At 33.4% G+C, this 18,354-nt stretch overlaps 3 protein-coding genes across 4 annotated transcripts; 1 reads left to right on the plus strand and 2 right to left on the minus strand.

Moving 5' to 3' along the window:
- Nucleotides 1-1,176: 1,176 nt before the first annotated feature.
- Nucleotides 1,177-6,588, minus strand: LOC11440189 (E3 ubiquitin-protein ligase SIS3). 2 transcript variants are annotated; one of them, XR_003011618.2, is made up of 11 exons: nt 6,273-6,588; nt 6,141-6,179; nt 5,963-6,029; nt 5,799-5,872; nt 4,762-4,900; nt 4,571-4,663; nt 4,307-4,372; nt 3,215-3,334; nt 2,846-2,959; nt 2,107-2,684; nt 1,177-1,288 (listed from the first exon to the last, which is right to left on the minus strand). XR_003011618.2 is itself a non-coding variant. In XM_003608923.4 (10 exons), the coding sequence occupies exons 1-10, from the start codon at nt 6,299-6,301 to the stop codon at nt 2,283-2,285; spliced, it is 1,143 nt and encodes a 380-aa protein (XP_003608971.2). In that variant the 5' UTR covers nt 6,302-6,588; the 3' UTR covers nt 1,950-2,282. The 2 variants fall into 2 exon arrangements, 1 of the variants encoding a protein (XP_003608971.2); XM_003608923.4 differs by lacking the exon at nt 1,177-1,288 and having other exon boundaries at nt 1,950-2,684.
- A 1,267-nt stretch (nt 6,589-7,855) lies between these two features.
- LOC11438075 (uncharacterized) lies at nt 7,856-9,809 on the minus strand. The gene is made up of 4 exons (XM_003608924.4): nt 9,232-9,809; nt 9,059-9,140; nt 8,266-8,480; nt 7,856-8,134 (listed from the first exon to the last, which is right to left on the minus strand). Exons 1-4 carry the CDS (start codon nt 9,714-9,716, stop codon nt 8,014-8,016), a joined length of 903 nt encoding a protein of 300 aa, XP_003608972.1. The 5' UTR covers nt 9,717-9,809; the 3' UTR covers nt 7,856-8,013.
- A 2,819-nt stretch (nt 9,810-12,628) lies between these two features.
- Nucleotides 12,629-18,179, plus strand: LOC11441558 (serine/threonine-protein kinase STY13). The gene is made up of 6 exons (XM_003608926.4): nt 12,629-13,267; nt 13,932-14,053; nt 16,304-16,500; nt 16,586-16,760; nt 17,388-17,522; nt 17,644-18,179. The coding sequence occupies exons 1-6, from the start codon at nt 12,925-12,927 to the stop codon at nt 17,848-17,850; spliced, it is 1,179 nt and encodes a 392-aa protein (XP_003608974.2). The 5' UTR covers nt 12,629-12,924; the 3' UTR covers nt 17,851-18,179.
- Nucleotides 18,180-18,354: the final 175 nt, after the last annotated feature.

Consider the following 18,354-nt stretch of genomic DNA (forward strand, 5'->3'; position numbering starts at 1 on the left):
AGAAATGTTAGCATCACTCAATTTTTAACATTCTCTCTAGCATTCACTCTTTTATTGAATAGAATCAATGTATGTCCCACCATTTTATGTGGGATCTATTTTCAATATGTAGAATCAAAGTGATTTAAACCAATAAGAGAGTAAGTAAGAGAGAGTGTTCAAAAGAGAGTATTGTTAGCACTACCCTAGGTCAATATATGTCAAGATTCTTTAAATTAGATTTTTGTAACAAAATTGTATTTTTAAGTTTTTTATTAACAAAATTGGTTTGTCCTTTAATTAAATCATAAAATATTTGCACAATTACATTCTTTTCATCAAACTCGATTAAAAGATGATTATGTGGTCGTTTAAAAACTAAGTTGGTACGTCCAAATTTATTTCTTTTAAAACTTAGGGTTAGAAGGTGTATTATTCAACCTTTCTCTGAAACGATTTTATTTTCTTAGCTTTAAATACACCTAACTATTTTACTATTAAATAGGTCAAACGAGAAATGTTAGCATCACTCAATTTTTAACATTCTCTCTAGCATTCACTCTTTTATTGAATAGAATCAATGTATGTCCCACCATTTTATGTGGATCTATTTTCAATATGCAGAATCAAAGTGATTTAAACCAATAAGAGAGTAAGTAAGAGAGAGTGTTCAAAAGAGAGTATTGTTAGCACTACCCTAGGTCAATATATGTCAAGATTCTTTAAATTAGATTTTTGTAACAAAATTGTATTTTTAAGTTTTTTATTAACAAAATTGGTTTGTCCTTTAATTAAATCATAAAATATTTGCACAATTACATTCTTTTCATCAAACTCGATTAAAAGATGATTATGTGGTCGTTTAAAAACTAAGTTGGTACGTCCAAATTTATTTCTTTTAAAACTTAGGGTTAGAAGGTGTATTATTCAACCTTTCTCTGAAACGAAATTGATCGATTATTTAATTTATAATGTTTTTTTAGGGGAAAAAAATCTTATTGATAAAATCATGTCCGAATTTGGAAATATAAAGAAAATTTGTGTAAGCTATAATGTTTGACGTTATAAGAAATTTTAAGAATACATTTAGAAATAAAAAGGAAATGTGTGTATGCAATCATGTTCAATGTTATAAGAAATTTGAAGAATACATATTAGAGATATACTCTCACCTGCAAGCTCATTTAGAAAGAAAAATAAAAAACTACACTCAATTTGATTTGCATGTATAAGAAGAAAAATCATTGTTTTATTACATATGTAAGCGAAAATGCGTACAATAACATGTACAGGATTGCAAAATCAACACCTGTTGCATAAGCGAAAATGCATGAAATTAGTAAAAAAAAAATAATAATAAGAACTTCTACGGTACACTTGTAAATTATGGTGTACCGGTACTCTTACTTCCTAAATCTATAAATTAACGATCAATTTTATGAAATAAATAGTCATTTGTCGGCATTTATATTTTAGAAAACATCATTTCATAAGAAAAACACATTATTCATTGTTTATAAGAGTCATAATAAAATTTTAACATATTATCGTATAAAATAATCAAAGTTCTCTATTATATGCGGAAAAAATTCAATTTTATTTCGTTGACGTTTTTGCTAATAAGATTTAATCATTATAATCATAAATGATAAAAAAATAATATTTTTCTTCAAAAAAACAACTCATTTAACTGTAAATTTTAAAGTTTGATGTATCGGTACACTCAGATATGTTGGGTGTACGGTAGAATTTGCCAAAAATATAGATCCAGACACTATTTTAAAAAACAAAAAATTGCAGTTACGTTTATTGTAACTCGTCATATTTGCACATAAAATAGTGTCTGGATTTTTACTTCAACTGATGATTTTTTTTGTAAAATTTATTTGAAGTGTGATGTTCATTGGTCAAAGTCAACTGCGCCTATTCTCCTAGACTCCTAGTAAAAGTATTAGTAACGCCCAACAAAATGGAACAGGTAAAGTAGCACATCCTCCATATGATTAGAATTTTGAACTCTTTTTACACTAAATCAAAACATAAAAAGCTAGAAGGAAAAAAGAAAAAGAAAAAAATCAACTACAGATCTGCAGTTCTGATCTAGGTTAGTAAAGCAAAAAGGTATACCTTGATTTTCCAAGTCCTACTACGCCATTCGAAGATGCCCCAGACAAAGAAACTGACCCATTTCTTCATGGATCAATGTAAAAATTTCATGTTAGAATGTGAACCATTTTTTTACAGCCCAGATGTGGATATGCATTCTTTAACCTCTTCTAGTCAAAGGTCTAAAACTACTTAATCTACCTTTGTGCAGAAGAAAGACTGACAGGCATGCATTCCACCGACGAGACCTGGACTCTGTTTGGTGCATTTTGTGTCAAAACAGGTGCAACACCGTTCTCAGCATTTTGCAAAGCATTATCTGTGTCACCAACTGGCCCTGCAATTTCAGTACGTACAGGGCGGAGAAGCCCCTGTAACCTTAAAAGGTAACTTTGACTAGAAGGTTGGCCTCTCACGTATCTAGTTGTTGTCACAACACTGTCAGAAGACCGTTCAGAATCAGGACGGAGATTGGACAGGGCACTAAGATCAAGATTTGGGAACACTGAGCAACGGCACCTAGGACACTTCACATTCAGCCTAAGCCACTCGTCAATGCATTCAACATGAAAATTGTGTGCACAAGGCAGCCCACGAACCTGCATTACAGTGGGACTATTTTTAAATCACTTGAAGATACACGTTACATCTTAGCGTAAAGAGTTCTTAAGGTTAATGGAGAGAATTATTCAGTATCAGATGGCAAACAGCACATAGTATGACTTGCTCTAGACCTTTAATTGGATTTAGAAAAGTATACCTCATTCCCAACACGGAACTCTTCTAAACAGATGGGGCATTCACTGCAATCAGTAGGAACGGCCTTCAACCTGAACTTTGGGAGTTCCTGAATTAAAGCTTCGACTGCTTCTCTCTGCATCCAAAAGGAATATAAATATACAAAAGGAATTTGATCGAGATAAATATATGACATAACAATAGCAAACATATTGTCTGAAAACACACAAGAACCATATGAACAATAGCAGAATTAAGGCAAAATATTTCGCAACTAATTAATCGACATGACAATACAGTTCACTCTACTTTTCAAAGAAAAGCAATATCTACTGCTTTGCATGAGTTCTAATATGAAATCAACAAGTCTGCAAACATCAACTAAAACTACCTGAGCTGGTGTTAGGTAAAGTCCTGGATGATATGAAGCAGTATCTTGGCCCATGCCCCTTGTTTCTTGACCTGCAGCTTCAAATGCCCAATCAGGCACGCGAATCATATCGACCAAAATCTAACAAAACGAAAAATAGCAACTGTTACCATCTAATAGTTGTAGTGTGGATAATCAAACAGAAATGAATATACATTCGGAATGCGAAGAATATGATCACAAATAAAGCTTGAGGGAAGGCATGAAGAAACATACAACCCCACATGACATACATGGGACCGTGTCCCAGTAACAATGTGCCTTAGAACCTTGTTATGCAAGAACTAAGATAAAAACCAACCATAAAACTGATGGTGAAAGTAAATAAATATCATTATATAATCACGAAAATTTTGTATAAAACATAATAATCTATCACATTACCAAGCAATGTCCAACATGACAGTTAACAGGGTACACAATTGCTAGATCAGTTTAACTTCATAAAATCGAAACTATGTCATGGTTAACAAAATAAAAACAAGACTAATATGTAAAAAAGCAACATAGACCCATACTCTAAGGGTCTAGGAGAGGAAGGGAGGGCTCACTTTTATTTTTTAAATTATGAACAATGTAAAATGTTTTTTTAAAATAAATTAAGTGTTTTTGAAGTATTATATGATCATTTATCATGTTGATAATTCAATTTTCTAAAAATCATTTTATAATGTTCATAATTTAAAAAAGAAAAATAAGCCCTCCCCTCATAATCCCTCCATCCAAACACACCCTAATAGTGTATTATCCCTTATCAGATAGCATGGCACCAGCTGATAAGCAAGCTTCAATACCATGTCGTCAGATTACAAGTTTATTCCAAATGTTAACAAATGAATAATGATTGACTGCAGTACTGCACCAGTACAGATTCAAGATAGAACTTAAAATACTGTGCTACTCCCTGCCCTTTTCTTTATAGGGGGACAATTCTGGGGAGAAAATCCATGTTATTAAGGACATTATTTAGATATACCTGCTATAAAAAGATACAGTTTTCACAAGATATGTAACTAAAACAGCTAATTATGTTGCAATGAAGGCAAATCTTACCCCATATTCAGACAGAGGGATACCCTGTTGGGCACGCACTAAGTGTGCTTGTCGTCGAGTCAACCACTGCAAGGGGTTAAACAAGCCAAAATTATTACTGCAACAACCTAGATATCAAATAATGATGGTGAATATTATTTTGCAGATATTCTATGTTTACGATTGTTCAGAACAAGATCACCACGGCAAATGGAGTAAAAAGAGATTGTTACATGGTAACAAGACAAAGAAACATATAATGGTTAATAGAGCGCCGCCACTAACCTTCCCTACTGACATGCAAGCAATGCAAAGAAGTCCACAGTAGCTAAAAAGTAACCAGATTAGGAATCCCCATTTCTGCCCCTCTTCAGGTAACTGCAGATGATTATTTGCATTATGCGGCATAATCTTGTTGACAAGAGTAGAACTAAGATTGAATTTAAATTTAAATTTAATTTAAATGATAAACATACACAGCTCTTGGCACTGCTGAACCACATGGTACCAATTATAGTCCAAGCCCAAAGAAATGGATAAAGAAGCAATCCAAGGATTGAAAGGACGACCACTCTACCACAGAAACGAGCATATCTCTGCTGCCACCCAAAATCCCTAGAAGCGAAGGAGGAATAACGCACAGATGAATTAGTACCGGGGTTTGAGAAATTAAAACATCATTTGACTTGGTTTGTTTGATGCAACACAAAAAAATCATAACAAATTTAGTTGAGCTTACTACCATGAAATCAAAGTCATCTATGAAAACAAAACGACCACAAATGCTTTTCCACGTGAATGCTGAACAGGCAAGAGAAATCATGCGAACCATATAAAACTCAACTTCCAGAATTCATAAATGAAAATTATTTTTTATAAAATCATAGGCCAGATTGACCATAGTCCATTTATCTCCCATTTACGTGTACGTCTCTTCCCTTCCTTGCTATTTTAAATTTTAATCTTTTTGAGGCAAATGACTAAATGGCCTCATCATGCTCCGCTCATGCTAAAATTATCATCTAATACTATGTCAACACAGGTAAACTAATGGCATACAGATTGATACCATCAATGATGTCAATATTTTATATGAACTTGTGATCATTGTAGGTAGAGTCCGGGAACCTTGGTTATAGAGTGCAGGTTATTGTACATTCAAATATGTCTTATCTTCAATTAAATGGATTAAACGAAAATATTAAAAAAGAAAATTAATTACACAATCATCATGCCACATCATCATATTTGTCCAGTAATATGCCATTAGGGTTCAAACCAGATAATCTTCTAAGAGAGTCTTCTAATGACAAGGGGGAATCTCCAAGTTTTTTTTTATCTAGGGGGCAAACAAAAATGCACCCATATGGCAGGGGGTAAAAGTCTTTGAACCCTTAAAAGAAACACTTCAAAACACTGAAACACCACACTAATGCATGCAAACAGTATAAAATAGAGAAAACGATGAAATAACCAACAAGAACATCGAAGTTAATGGGATGTAAGGCCTTACAAGCCCATTCCGGCGGCAAAGCCGTTATCGACAAACATCAAGAGCCGGAAAACGAACACAGCAGTGTAGTCCACCTGAAGAAAAGTGGAAAAAAAAATGGATGACTAACGATATAATCTTAACAAAGGAGCTAAAAACGCAATGATCTTAAAAAGGAAACCCACCACAATCCATATATGCAATGGGTATGTACAAGAATGATAGCGCTTCCAATTGATTGCAACAATAACTCTAAATTCAAAGTCAAAAAAACAAGCATTCTATATGGCAGTAAAAAATGCGAAATGATGGAAAAATTAGGGGGAAAAATGCATATAGAGAAGGCGAATTGAAAAAGGATACACGCTGGTGGCGAGCATGGAGAGGAAAAATCCATCGTACCTGGAAGGAGAAAGTTGCATTGAATCAAAATTGGGATAAGAGAGGAAATAGTATTATTGGAATCAGAGAGAGAGAGGGAGAGAGAAGACTAACCACTTGAAATCGACGCCTCTGATAGCCATGGAAATTGAATTGAGGGAAACCCTAGAGGAAAATAAGGAGTCTTATCGAAATGATTTGATCGCGGTGAAGAAGAAAATGCATTCGGTAAATCGGAGTATAAATGTTTGGTAAGAAAATAGAGGAGAAAAAAAGAAGTGAAGTAAAGGAAGAGGATGATGAATAAAGCAGGAACACGGTAATAGAAAAAGCGAACAAGAGTGACACAACACACAGCACAAGTGTGTGTATGAGAGAGAGAGAGAGGATGAAGTAACAAAACACGCGCCGCACCGTCAAGCCAATCACAGATTTAGATCATTGACTTCTATTTTACTGCTTTGCGTGTTCCACACTCGCATTTACTCCCTTCACTCTGTGCATTGAGGATACTTTTACGTTTTACCTTTTGTCTACTTTTGGTATCGATTTTGAGAGATTTCAATTTCTATATGCTCCACTATTTCCACCATTACATTTCATTTCCCCACCAAATCTCACCTAATAATAAATCACTTTATCTCTATTTTTTATTGCTTTAGCTTCTTCTTCTTTTTTCATTTTAAAAATTTTGTTGTATTACCTATTTAGGTTATAGTTTTACAATGTAATTTAATATTATTGAAATTATTAAGTACTTAACAGGTACTTTTATTTAAAAGTTATAAATAAATTACATGTACAAGTGTGATCCACTCGAAGATCCTTGTTAGTTTATTGTTATTGTGGATGTTCTAACCTTCCTTTTTAAATATTTTTCTCAAATAAAATGCAGTAAACTTAATATTTTTTTTACTAAACCTTACAATATTAGTTAGAGGGGATGATAAATTTTGGTGAAGAATGGCAATAATTTCGTTTACAATTCATTAGGCGAGTTATTAAATTTTAATCACAGCGATCAATAGCAACTTCCATTTGACCAAAAAAATAAGTGCAACTTACATGGTTTCTCCAACTAATCTAATAAGAGAGGGTTCTAAGTTTGAGCTACATCGCGTAAATGATTCCAAAAGACATTGTTACTCCCTCTGTATCAAAGTATAAGTAAAATTGACTTTTTAGGTTCATTCAATTAATTAATGATGTATGTGGTTCATATTATAGACCACATGCATTATTAATTAAATGAACAAAAAAAATCAATTTTGCTTACATTTAAAAACGGAGGGAGTACCATTAAAAAACGTACCACAACAAGCAAATGATGAATTTAAGGTAAACCAAAATTGTATCTCAGCATAAAAACACACCCATTATCGATGGACTGCCACTACACACTACACACACCAAACTGAAAGACAAGTAATCTCCCCCACAACGCTTATGGCCACCAAATCATGCTTTGCTTATTTGCCTTGGCAATATCCTTCAATACAAAACTAGCACCACACATCTTCATTGCCAATAACAGAAAATCGCTGCTACTGATATACAAAAATCCTGCTATATCTTGATTGATACCTCCTGCTACTATATTTGTTTCTCCTCAATATCATTTCGGTCACCTCTATTCCATGCATTTTCATGAATCTAAACATAATATTAAAGATTTTACTCATATTGATGAACTCTCATTTTTCCAATTATCTTTAGTAATTTTAATCAACATAATAACAATTTTATTTTTCTGTCAGGAAAGTATTACAATAAGATGTTATCAAACACAGATGTACACAACTTGAGCTATACATGTCCATTTATCTGGTATAATAAGGTGAAGGAAATAAAAGAGCTAATTACAATTTGGTAGCTTGGTGCATTTATATACAGCAGATGGAGGCATCTTGTAAGTAGGAATGTCATTGGTATCAACATAGCGAACTTCACCGGGTGCAAAAGACAACTCCCTGTGCCTGAAATTTGAGACACGAGTAAATTAAGAAACAAAAATGAATGTGATGCAGAATTAAAATCATACACGTATATATAATTGCAGGGGTTTTGGTTGGTTGAGGTTGGAGTATCTAGTTAGTCGGTTAGTTACCTTCGCAAGTCTAGTCCTACCAAACCAGCCTGAAGGATTGACAAGTTATCGGAATCTGGCGAGACTATAACGACTGTGTCACCAGCATACTGAGTTTCAAGGATTGACATGAGTTGAGTCACACGAACAAAAACATCTGCAACACTCTCATTTGGAGTTCCGTCATCAATGGGAGGAGGTTTTATTTTTGTAGATATACCATCTGATGCATATATCTGTACCACCATTTCAAACACTCCCGCCATTACACACATTTTTAATCTCATTGCAAAAATTCTACTTAGCTCCACAACAATAAGTGAAATTGTAACTGTATTTGTAATGAAAAACATATATAAGTTAGACTGTGAAATTGTTACAGGCATGCGATCTATATTCCATTGATACTTGAAAATCGCTTAAAATTTTGACAAATCGACATTGCCATTTTTAAGTAGAAGTTCAAGGTTCTCGTGTCCTTAGTTTCTTACGAATAAGATAGTGATCTGATCAATGTTGATTCGACACAAACAAAAGAAAACAGGATATAAACTTGAGTTGAGTTTCAACTCGAGATATTAAAATTCTTTTTTGTAAAACCAACACCAACTGAATCACCTTCTTAGTAACCAGGACGAGTAATACATGAGATTCTTGTTAGGAGGAGGACTGACAACAATTATTATTAGAGTTTCAAATAATTTGCAAGAATCAACCTACTATACTATAGTCTGCGTGAGACAATTTTCCAACTAGAAGGCAACATATAACATAGCTAAAGTAAATAAAAGAGTCCATGGAGTGAAAATCTTACTTTTGAAACATATTCTAATGTTTTTCCTTCGTAAGCACCTAATCCCCGTGCATCAAGAAAGCTGTATTCTGGAACAATATAACTGAAATCAAAGAAATTCAAAATCCCAAAATTAAAACCAAAAAACACATCATCAACGTTAACAAGAATAACTACAAAAGCAAAATAAGAACCTTCTGGTAATAGAATTAACAGAAGCAATAATCTCAGCAGTTTGATAAGCTCTCTGAGTAATAGCAGGCCAAATCCAACAATTATTATCACAAGCACCCATTTCTTTCAAATCAAAAGCAGCTCTAATACTCTGTTTCTTCCCTCTATCAGATAAACCATTATCCATAGAAGTCTTAGCTACAGGGTTCGTGTTTATCACTCCCATGCTCTCAAACTCTGATTCTCCAGACCTCACAAGATAGTACTGGTTTTTAAGGCGTGGTGGGGGCATGATGAAAAGTCCACTGGCAATGGCTACTGGTTCTGAAATGGGAAGCGAGGTTTTGGAAGAGAGGTTGAAGTTGAAGGAGATGGTGAATGCGGTTGTAGTGAGAAGGTGGCGACGGTGGAGGAGGTTGTTGAGTTGTTTGGGAGGAAGACATGGTGGTTGTTCTGGGTGAGAAAATGAAAGGGTTTGACACGTGTTATTTGGTGCTAATAGCATTTTCTATTTGCTATCGCATTTTAATGGCGGAGGAAGAGGTTTACTGGCTGCCTTATCAAAAGCAACATCCACCAAAAAGACATCATCAATCTCCTTAAAAATTAAATAATAATAATTACTCCCTCCATCTCAAATAATAATCCTTGAAGGGTTTCTACATATGATTGTTAAGCAAATAATTAATTGTGTTCATTTTAATGATAAATTTAATGTTATGTAAATACCTTTAAAAATTAAAAATTGTAGTCAGTAGAATAGTTAAGTTTGATGAAATTCAATAAATAGGAGAAATAGTAAAACAGTAGTATTAACTTGTGCCCTTAAGTTAAGAATCTAAAAATGTAATTAAATACTCCTTCCGTTTCAAAATACATGTTCAATTTTTGCAATGTGCACTATTAACTTGACTTACTTTGACCATACTTTTTAACTAATATATAAATACAAATATTAGCATGTAAGATGTTGTTTGATTTGTCTCGACAAATATTTTCAAAATATTAAATTTTTATAATTTTTTACTTTAGAAAATTAAAGATATTAACAGTCAAAATTATGCATTGGCATATGTGAAGTGGTTGACTTGAACATGTATTTTGAAACGGATGGAGTAATAAATTATGTCTTGAAAAGATAAGATTTAAAATTTTTAGAATATTAAATGCACAATTTTCAACAAAATGTTTCTATCTTTGGTTTCTTAACTTGTGTCTGAGGGCACAAATTAAGATTTCCTATAGTAAAAAAATTATAAATGCTAGATTGATATTCTAAAGTGACAATTACGAGTTTAGCAAAGTGGGCATAGACATTTAATATATAGATCAGATTTGAAACTCAAACATTTCACATAAGTTATTTTGATCGTATTTTTTAACTAATATATAAATGCAAATATTATCATATACAATGTTATTTGATTTATATCAATGAATATTTTTATTAAATTGAAGGTCTTAAGCGGGTTCCACTTGTACACATCACTTTTTTTATTATTTTACAATAACAGTACCTAATAGGTACTCGGTCACTCCAATGGAGATCTTCTAACAAAAAGTCTAAATGGATCCCACCACTAACTCTTAATCATTTGAATTCCACCACTAACATATTATTTTAATAAAAAAAGTGTGTGGGGACCACTTAAAGATGTCTTAAGTTAGACCCCTTTCTTAGAAGACCCCCAAAAAAAATTTCCCATAATGGGAGTACCTATTAGGTACTAGGTCTTAAATAATGAAGACCTCACCATTGTAGATGCTCTAAGACCATCTCCATTGGGAGGGTCTTAACTATTTAAGACCCGGAACCTATTAGGTACCCCCAATGGAGAGAATCTTTTTCACGGTCTTATAAGATCCGGGGTCTTACTTAAGACTCCACTTTTAAGCAGGACCCACACTCTTTTAATATTAAAAAATTAAAATATAGTGATATAAAGTTATTGATAGTTGATTAGTGGGTCCTATTTAAGAATTTTGTTTGATATAAATTAACATATATATTTCTACACCAAATAACAGATATATTTCTACACTAGATAACATATATATTTCTACACCAAATAACATATATATTTCAACACCAAGTAACATAATATTTCCACATATTTCACTAAACTCTTCTAATTTCCAAAACAGCCCCCACAACTTAATATTATTTTATTTTCAAATCTTATTCTATTAAATAATAAAATAAGCCACTTAATAAATCAACAACACATCACAAAAATCATATAAATCGCATAAGTCATAAAAATAGACTCTAAACTCAATAAAATAAATAAATATTAAAATAGGGCGTTACATTAAGCACTTTTATTAGTAAGTTTTTTTTATAAAAAATTGTATATTGAGTGCATTGAAAATTGTAATAGTTGATTTTTAAAAAAATAATTGTTATTAAATTTAAGATGTTTAAGAAGTATCATAGAACACTCGTTAACAAGACCATTGAATAAAAACACAACGAAAAGGGAAACGTGGTGACTCGAATATGACCATGAGATTTTACATTCTTTCTCACTAGCGACTGACATTATAGGACACCGTTAAATACGTCTACAATTTTATGAGAATTTTAAAAAAGTTTGTATCTATCAAATTTTACTCACTACTGTAGTTTTTTTTTTTAAAAGAATATGTCGACTAATTTATAATAAGTAGGTAATCTTAAAGATAAAACTAAATTGTATTTTTGGTCCCTTAATTATTTATGTAGTATTGCTTTGGTCCCTTAACTTCTATCTGTTACATATTTTGGTCCTTTTCCATTGGTTTTAATTCAAAAATGTTAGGTTTTCTTCATTTTCTTCTATAATTTTTTTTTGGATTCTTGTTGCTGAAGGTTGATGGAGATGATATGAAGATGAAAAAGAGGAGAAGAAGATAAAGAAAACCTAACATTTTTGAATTAAAACTAACGGAAAGGATCAAAATGTATAACAAAAAGAAGTTAAGGGACCAAAGTAAATCGAATTTTAATCAAGGGATCAAAACGATACTACATAAATAGTTAACGAACCAAAAATAAAATTTAGCCTAAAGATAAAATTGAATAAGTTGTTAAAATATAGAGACTAAAAATATGTATAAAGATAACCAACCAAAAGAATGTACATCTAATATTTCTCTTTTAAAATGAGTCTTGCTAACCAGTATCTTCAAAACAATAATTAAGGAATATACGAATATAAATTTTATCTTAAAAATATAAGATGTTACTTTTAATTATGTAATAATTACACAATTTTTTTTTATAAAAATTTGCTTGATTTAGATGCTTCACCAATACTCTTTGAAACATTTTTAGCATTCTCATTTTCAAATATACCCATACTCTCCTATCGAGAGTGTTCCATAAAGTCAAAGACTAATCAAGTGATTTACTTCTATAATAATACATGAAAATTTATATGATCTAGAAAATACAAAAGTAGTAAAAGATAAAGGTAAAAGAGGAGAAGAAGAGAGTGAAGTGGGTCATAGGCACACGTTTTGAGCAGGCAATTCCATGTGCCCACATGGATAGAGCTTAATAGTAGAACAAACGAATGAAGAACAACAAGACGACGACGACGATGATGATGAATAATCAATAAACATCTCAAAACACAATCTCAACCCCAAAAAAATCTCATCTTTATTTTCACTTTCTCTTTTTCTCACCAAACCCATAATCAATCATCATCCATAGATTCTCTCAGAAGATGAAGGAAACCAGTGATGGGTTTGTAAGAGCAGATCAGATTGATCTGAAAAGCATCGATGAACAGCTTGAAAGACATCTCAACAAGGTGTTGACTATTGACAAGAAGAAGCGCGTTGAAGAAGAAGATTCTTCTGCTGCTTCTGCTTCTGTTTTTGATCATGTTCGTGTTCACACCAGCAGTGCAAATACTTCTCCTACATCTATTAAGTTCAAAACTAACTTCAAGAAGCAAAAACAGGATTGGGAAATTGATCCTTCTAAACTCATCATCAAAAGTGTTATTGCTCGTGGCACTTTTGGCACTGTTCATCGTGGTGTTTATGATACTCAAGATGTTGCTGGTTTGTTCCTTTTTTTTTTTTTTTGATGAATTTTACTCATCAGATTCAGATGCTCAATCCTTTTGAAATTATATTTTCGTGTGATTTGTATTATTTTTATTAAAAAAATAATTTTTCTCTTGAAAAGAGTTGACTTTTACGATGATTTAGTGAGTTTGAATAATTTGTAGGAATGATATCTATTTGGGGGATGTTTTTAGGTTTTTAGGATGGACATAGAGATTATTGAGTTGACTTGGTGGTGAATGTTTGGGACCTAGGATTGTCAAGTGTGCTCCTCTTTACATGCCAGAATTGAATCCCCCAGGTGCCAATAGTTCCCGTGATCAGTCCATGCAAAGATTTGCTCTGACTTCAATTGGATGGTGGGACTGGTCCCCAAATTAGTTGGTCTTTGAGCCAGATTTCGAGTTTCCAATAAAGAAAGAGTTGGATAGAGATATGATAGAAAATTCTAAAATTTTTTGATCCATTTAGTCAACTCTACTTATTGGGATAAGGCTTGGTTGTTGTTGTTTTAAGGTTTTGGTCTTGGTCTTATGATGGGGTGGATGTTAGAAAGTTTGATGCTATTGTTTTGTTGGATGTTCTTATGGTGAAATTGAGTTAGAGGTTTCATTTTCTGGATTTTACTGATAATGGATTGTAATTGCTTAATGATCAGTTAAATTGCTTGACTGGGGTGAAGAAGGTCAAAGGACAGAAGCTGAGGTTTCCTCCCTGAGGGCAGCGTTTATACAGGAAGTTGCTGTTTGGCATAAACTTGATCATCCCAATGTCACAAAGGTTGATTTCATTTTATTCAACATCAGCCTCTTATGTTTTTATTGTTTGTAAATTATATATGATGAGCTTTTGGTTTTAATGTTGCATGTTAGTGTTATGTGCTTAGTATTTTCATTTATTCGGGGTGTGATTCATCAACTTCTTTCTTTTAAGGGTGTTATTTTCTGGAAAAGGCAACTAAAAGGAAAAATCAGTTACGTAAGCAAAAATCATAAGGTCATGGTGGAAATTCCACCTTCATTGCGGTCTGCCCCTAGCTGCCTAAATTACGACCTTTGGTTTACCTTCATTGCAGCCTCCAACACCTTCATTGTGTTGGCTTTAAGGGGGTGGATTTAGTCCCACGTTGGATAGATAGGACTCTTGAGAAGAGTTGATAAAGAGGAGACACTCCTCACCTTACAAGCCGGTTCTATAAAGATGAGTTAGGCACCAAATTTCAACATGGCAGCAGAGCCTATCCTAGATCTATCATTGGGCTTCCCACATTGTCTACGCTTTAGGTCTATTGGGCCGGGCTGAAACGTGAGGGGGTGTGTTGGAAATTCCACCTTCATTGCGGTCTGCCCCCAGTCGCCTAAATTGCGGCCTTTGATTTGCCTTCATTGCAGCCTCCAACACCTTCATTGTGTTGGTTTTGAGGGGGTGAATTTAGTCCCACATCGGATAGATAGGACTCTTGAGAAAAGTTGATAAAGAGGAGGCACTCCTCACCTTACAAGCCGGTTTTGTAAGGATGAGTTAGGCCCCAAATTTCAACGGGTCATATATCATATACCACAAAAAGTGAGCATAAAACACTGTGCAGGCAAGAAGAATTAAAAAAATTAGGGTATCAGGACTTTGTAATGGTGATTTTTATTTGGGTTACATTTATTTTGGGATAGTGATAATCACTGTCAAGTGATTAGGTGGAAGTGATGTAACTTTTAGGGATTTCCTTCCTGATTGTGTGGAAAAGTTTCATACGTATTGTTTAAGGAGCATGAACTATGCAGGCTGCACAATGCAATGACATTATGTAAAGTTTTTTTTTTTTTTTTTGGTTACTGTAAAGTTTTATTATTTGCAAAATATAAAAAATTCTACTATTTTGTGGAAACTAAAGAATGTGAATCATATTATATTGAACTTTATATACAACATATGAGTTTCACTGTCCCAGATATGCCTCTCTTATTGTTTCTGATTCTACGTTGATAAGTTGGAATATGGAACCCAAAAGTAGTTTTGATGATAAGGGGTGATATAGAATGAGATTGTTGCAATATGTAATTTGCAATGGATTAATCCGAGTCTGCCCGTGGTGATTCAACAGAGAAATATTATACGATTCAAGCACTTGTGGCATATACTATTTCCTTATTAACAGGCTACAAATCTTGAATTCTACAGTTTTTAGATAATCCATAGTTGAATGTATATTTACATATTCGTAGTTTTACTTTCTTATTATTCCGAAAGCAATTTTGAGATCTCTGTCGAATTGCCTACCTATCATAAAGTTGAATACAGGAATAGAGGATAAGTAACTTCTTTGCAGCTATTACATAAAAGTAAAGTATATGACTTAATTCATATCTTGTTAATCTGTGTAGATACTCGGTTGGTCTATGAATGAAAACCGAATTCTTCATATAAAAAAGAGTCCGTTTTGATATGATTACCATTCTATATATAAATGGTCACAACTTCAGAGTGATCTAATAGGGAACTAGTATTTCACATCAGAGGATAAAGATGGATTTGAATAAGCATTTTCTATTTGGTTCAGCATCCTCATTGCTGCTGACCAAAGCTTGTAAATAATAAACCAGCCCTCCTGCATGTTTTGAAATTTCCCAATAATGAAAGCTTCAAGCCTTCGGGTTTTTACAATTTATGGTGAGTCTGTTCTTTGAAAGTATGCATGTCTTATACCATTTTCTCCTCTCAATGCACTTTAGCCTTGTCCTCATCATCATAACCAATGAAAATATATCGTATATCTTCTCTGCATTAAAGTCGTTCCATTTGGTAGGGTGGGTGTTCTTTTATTTCCCTTTTCTGAAGCAAAAGATGCATGCAGGTACACAAAACAAGTATAATAAGCCCCTATGGCCCTATTTGCTCTTTTTCTTCATGACATATTCTATTTCCTGTTCTATGACATATTATTTGTGATATTTAGTAGTTACTTGTTTTTTTTTTATTTTCTCTTTCCAATCTGTATTATGTACTTCTCTGAAAGCGTCTCGTTTCTATGTTTAGTTTATTGGAGCAACTATGGGATCTGCAGAATTGCAGATTCAAACTGATACTGGTCTAATTGGCATGCCAAGCAATATCTGTTGTGTTGTTGTGGAGTATCTTGCTGGAGGTACACTGAAATCATACCTAATAAAGAACAGGAGGAGGAAATTAGCTTTTAAGGTTGTCATACAGCTGGTGCTTGATTTAGCAAGAGGGTAATCTATTTTAATTGAGTTTAGCAGATTGAAAAAAAAAAACCATCATTTGTCTATATAACTAACCACTCGCTTGGTTTTACAGGTTGAGTTATCTTCACTCTCAGAAGATTGTTCACAGAGATGTGAAGACCGAAAACATGCTGCTGGATAAGACCCGCACAGTTAAAATTGCTGATTTTGGGGTTGCACGAGTCGAGGCGTCAAATCCTAATGATATGACCGGGGAGACCGGAACCCTTGGTTATATGGCTCCAGAGGTGTGTAGTTAGTACCTGTAGAATCTTTTGGGTTAAATATGTTTGTAGTCCCTATAAAATTACGAATCTTTCAAGTTTATCCCTATAAATGTATTATGTTTCTATAAATTGTATGGACTAAAAATGGATAGAATTTTTACTAGGACTACACTCAAAAAATGGATATTTTACTAGGACTTGAAACATTCAATCAAAATAATTGTACTGGCATGTATAACAGAGAACGAGCCTTGGTGTAAAGGCATGCAGTGTCTCAAGATCCTCTTGTTAAAATTTGAATTGACCTTATTTTGTAATAACTTTGTCTATCTCTAGTCAAAGATTTAATAAGACTTCATCAGAATTTATGAACGTATGAAGAGATAGATATCCTGTGAAAATTGTGCATATCTCTTTCTTCACTCATTAATAAATTCTGATGAGAGGACCAATTTTCTGTCTGATGGAGAATGGATATACCTAGCCCCAATTTAATCCTATTGGGAGTGGGTGAGTATCTCTGTTTTCCCTTGTCATTCTAAGAGTTCTTCAATGAGAATAATTGATTACCTTAATATTTAATTGTTCAAAGAGAAAGCCGTTGTAATTGACTATTCATTTTTTCCCAATGGGGTTGGCTTCTTACAGGTTTTAAATGGAAACCCCTATAACAGGAAATGTGATGTGTACAGTTTTGGTATCTGTTTATGGGAGACATATTGTTGTGACATGCCATATCCTGACCTAAGTTTCTCAGAGATTACTTCAGCTGTTGTTCGCCAGGTATACTTGCTACCTTGTTTCAGTTGATTGCCTTATGTAAGCAATTCATATTTATAATTGCAGTGGATTCTGTGTTTGTGAATCCATTATGATGACATTATTGTTTTCTGTTGGAATTTAGAATTTGAGACCAGAAATACCAAGATGCTGCCCAAGTTCTCTTGCAAACGTAATGAGGAAATGCTGGGATGCCAGTCCTGATAAGCGGCCAGAGATGGATGAGGTAGTTACCATGCTGGAGGCCATTGACACATCCAAAGGTGGAGGTATGATCCCTATTGATCAGCAGCAGGGTTGTTTTTGCTTTCGCAAGCATAGAGGACCATGAAGTTCTATTCTTTAGTTGACAACAAACAATTTGGTTTTAGTGGTTTTTCACTATTTGAAGAATCAAATTTGTATCTATGGTGAGAATACAAAAATTGGATACTGTAATGAGATGAGAGAGATACACAGTAGCAGGTATAGGTTGGAGGAATTGGTGCCTCTGATTTTCTTTTACTCTTGCCTTTTTTTCTCCACTTGGTTTGAGTTTTGTGGGTATGGGTATTAATTTCAGCCAATGTTGCCTCCCAGCTGGATCTTCATTATACTATATATTATATATTATACTGTTGCAAACTTGCAATCATATTTGATGTGATTAAATTGGACCCATTGGCTTGGTGTTCTAATCTCTCCTTGCTTTCATCATCCGAACTTAATCCCAATAGTATTCAAAAGGGTAATGGTGTTTGACTGGTATAATTAGTGTTTATCGATATAGAATGGGGAGAAAATAAGGTCAATATCAATGTTTCATTGTTCCTGTTTAATGGCAATATAATAATGA

Source organism: Medicago truncatula, chromosome 4, assembly GCF_003473485.1.
Source record: "Medicago truncatula cultivar Jemalong A17 chromosome 4, MtrunA17r5.0-ANR, whole genome shotgun sequence".
In the NCBI taxonomy this organism is placed as follows: Eukaryota; Viridiplantae; Streptophyta; class Magnoliopsida; order Fabales; family Fabaceae; genus Medicago; species Medicago truncatula.

What these genes read in the sequence shown, in the direction of transcription:
- LOC11440189 (XM_003608923.4), bottom strand. Translation starts at nt 6,301, where the DNA reads ATGGCTATCAGAGGCGTCGATTTCAAGTG. An exon ending in CTTGCATGTCAGTAGGGAAG is followed by an intron (nt 4,373 to 4,570) that starts GTTAGTGGCGGC and finishes AACCCCTTGCAG; the next exon opens with TGGTTGACTCGACGACAAGC. An exon ending in TCCCTCTGTCTGAATATGGG is followed by an intron (nt 3,335 to 4,306) that starts GTAAGATTTGCC and finishes TCGTTTTGTTAG; the next exon opens with ATTTTGGTCGATATGATTCG.
- LOC11438075 (XM_003608924.4), bottom strand. Translation starts at nt 9,716, where the DNA reads ATGCTATTAGCACCAAATAACACGTGTCAAACCCTTTCATTTTCTCAC. An exon ending in GTTAATTCTATTACCAGAAG is followed by an intron (nt 9,141 to 9,231) that starts GTTCTTATTTTG and finishes CTTTGATTTCAG; the next exon opens with TTATATTGTTCCAGAATACA. An exon ending in CATTAGAATATGTTTCAAAA is followed by an intron (nt 8,481 to 9,058) that starts GTAAGATTTTCA and finishes ATGGTGGTACAG; the next exon opens with ATATATGCATCAGATGGTAT.
- LOC11441558 (XM_003608926.4), top strand. Translation starts at nt 12,925, where the DNA reads ATGAAGGAAACCAGTGATGGGTTTGTAAGAGCAGATCAGATTGATCTG. An exon ending in GTGCTTGATTTAGCAAGAGG is followed by an intron (nt 16,501 to 16,585) that starts GTAATCTATTTT and finishes TTGGTTTTACAG; the next exon opens with GTTGAGTTATCTTCACTCTC. An exon ending in TTGGTTATATGGCTCCAGAG is followed by an intron (nt 16,761 to 17,387) that starts GTGTGTAGTTAG and finishes GGCTTCTTACAG; the next exon opens with GTTTTAAATGGAAACCCCTA.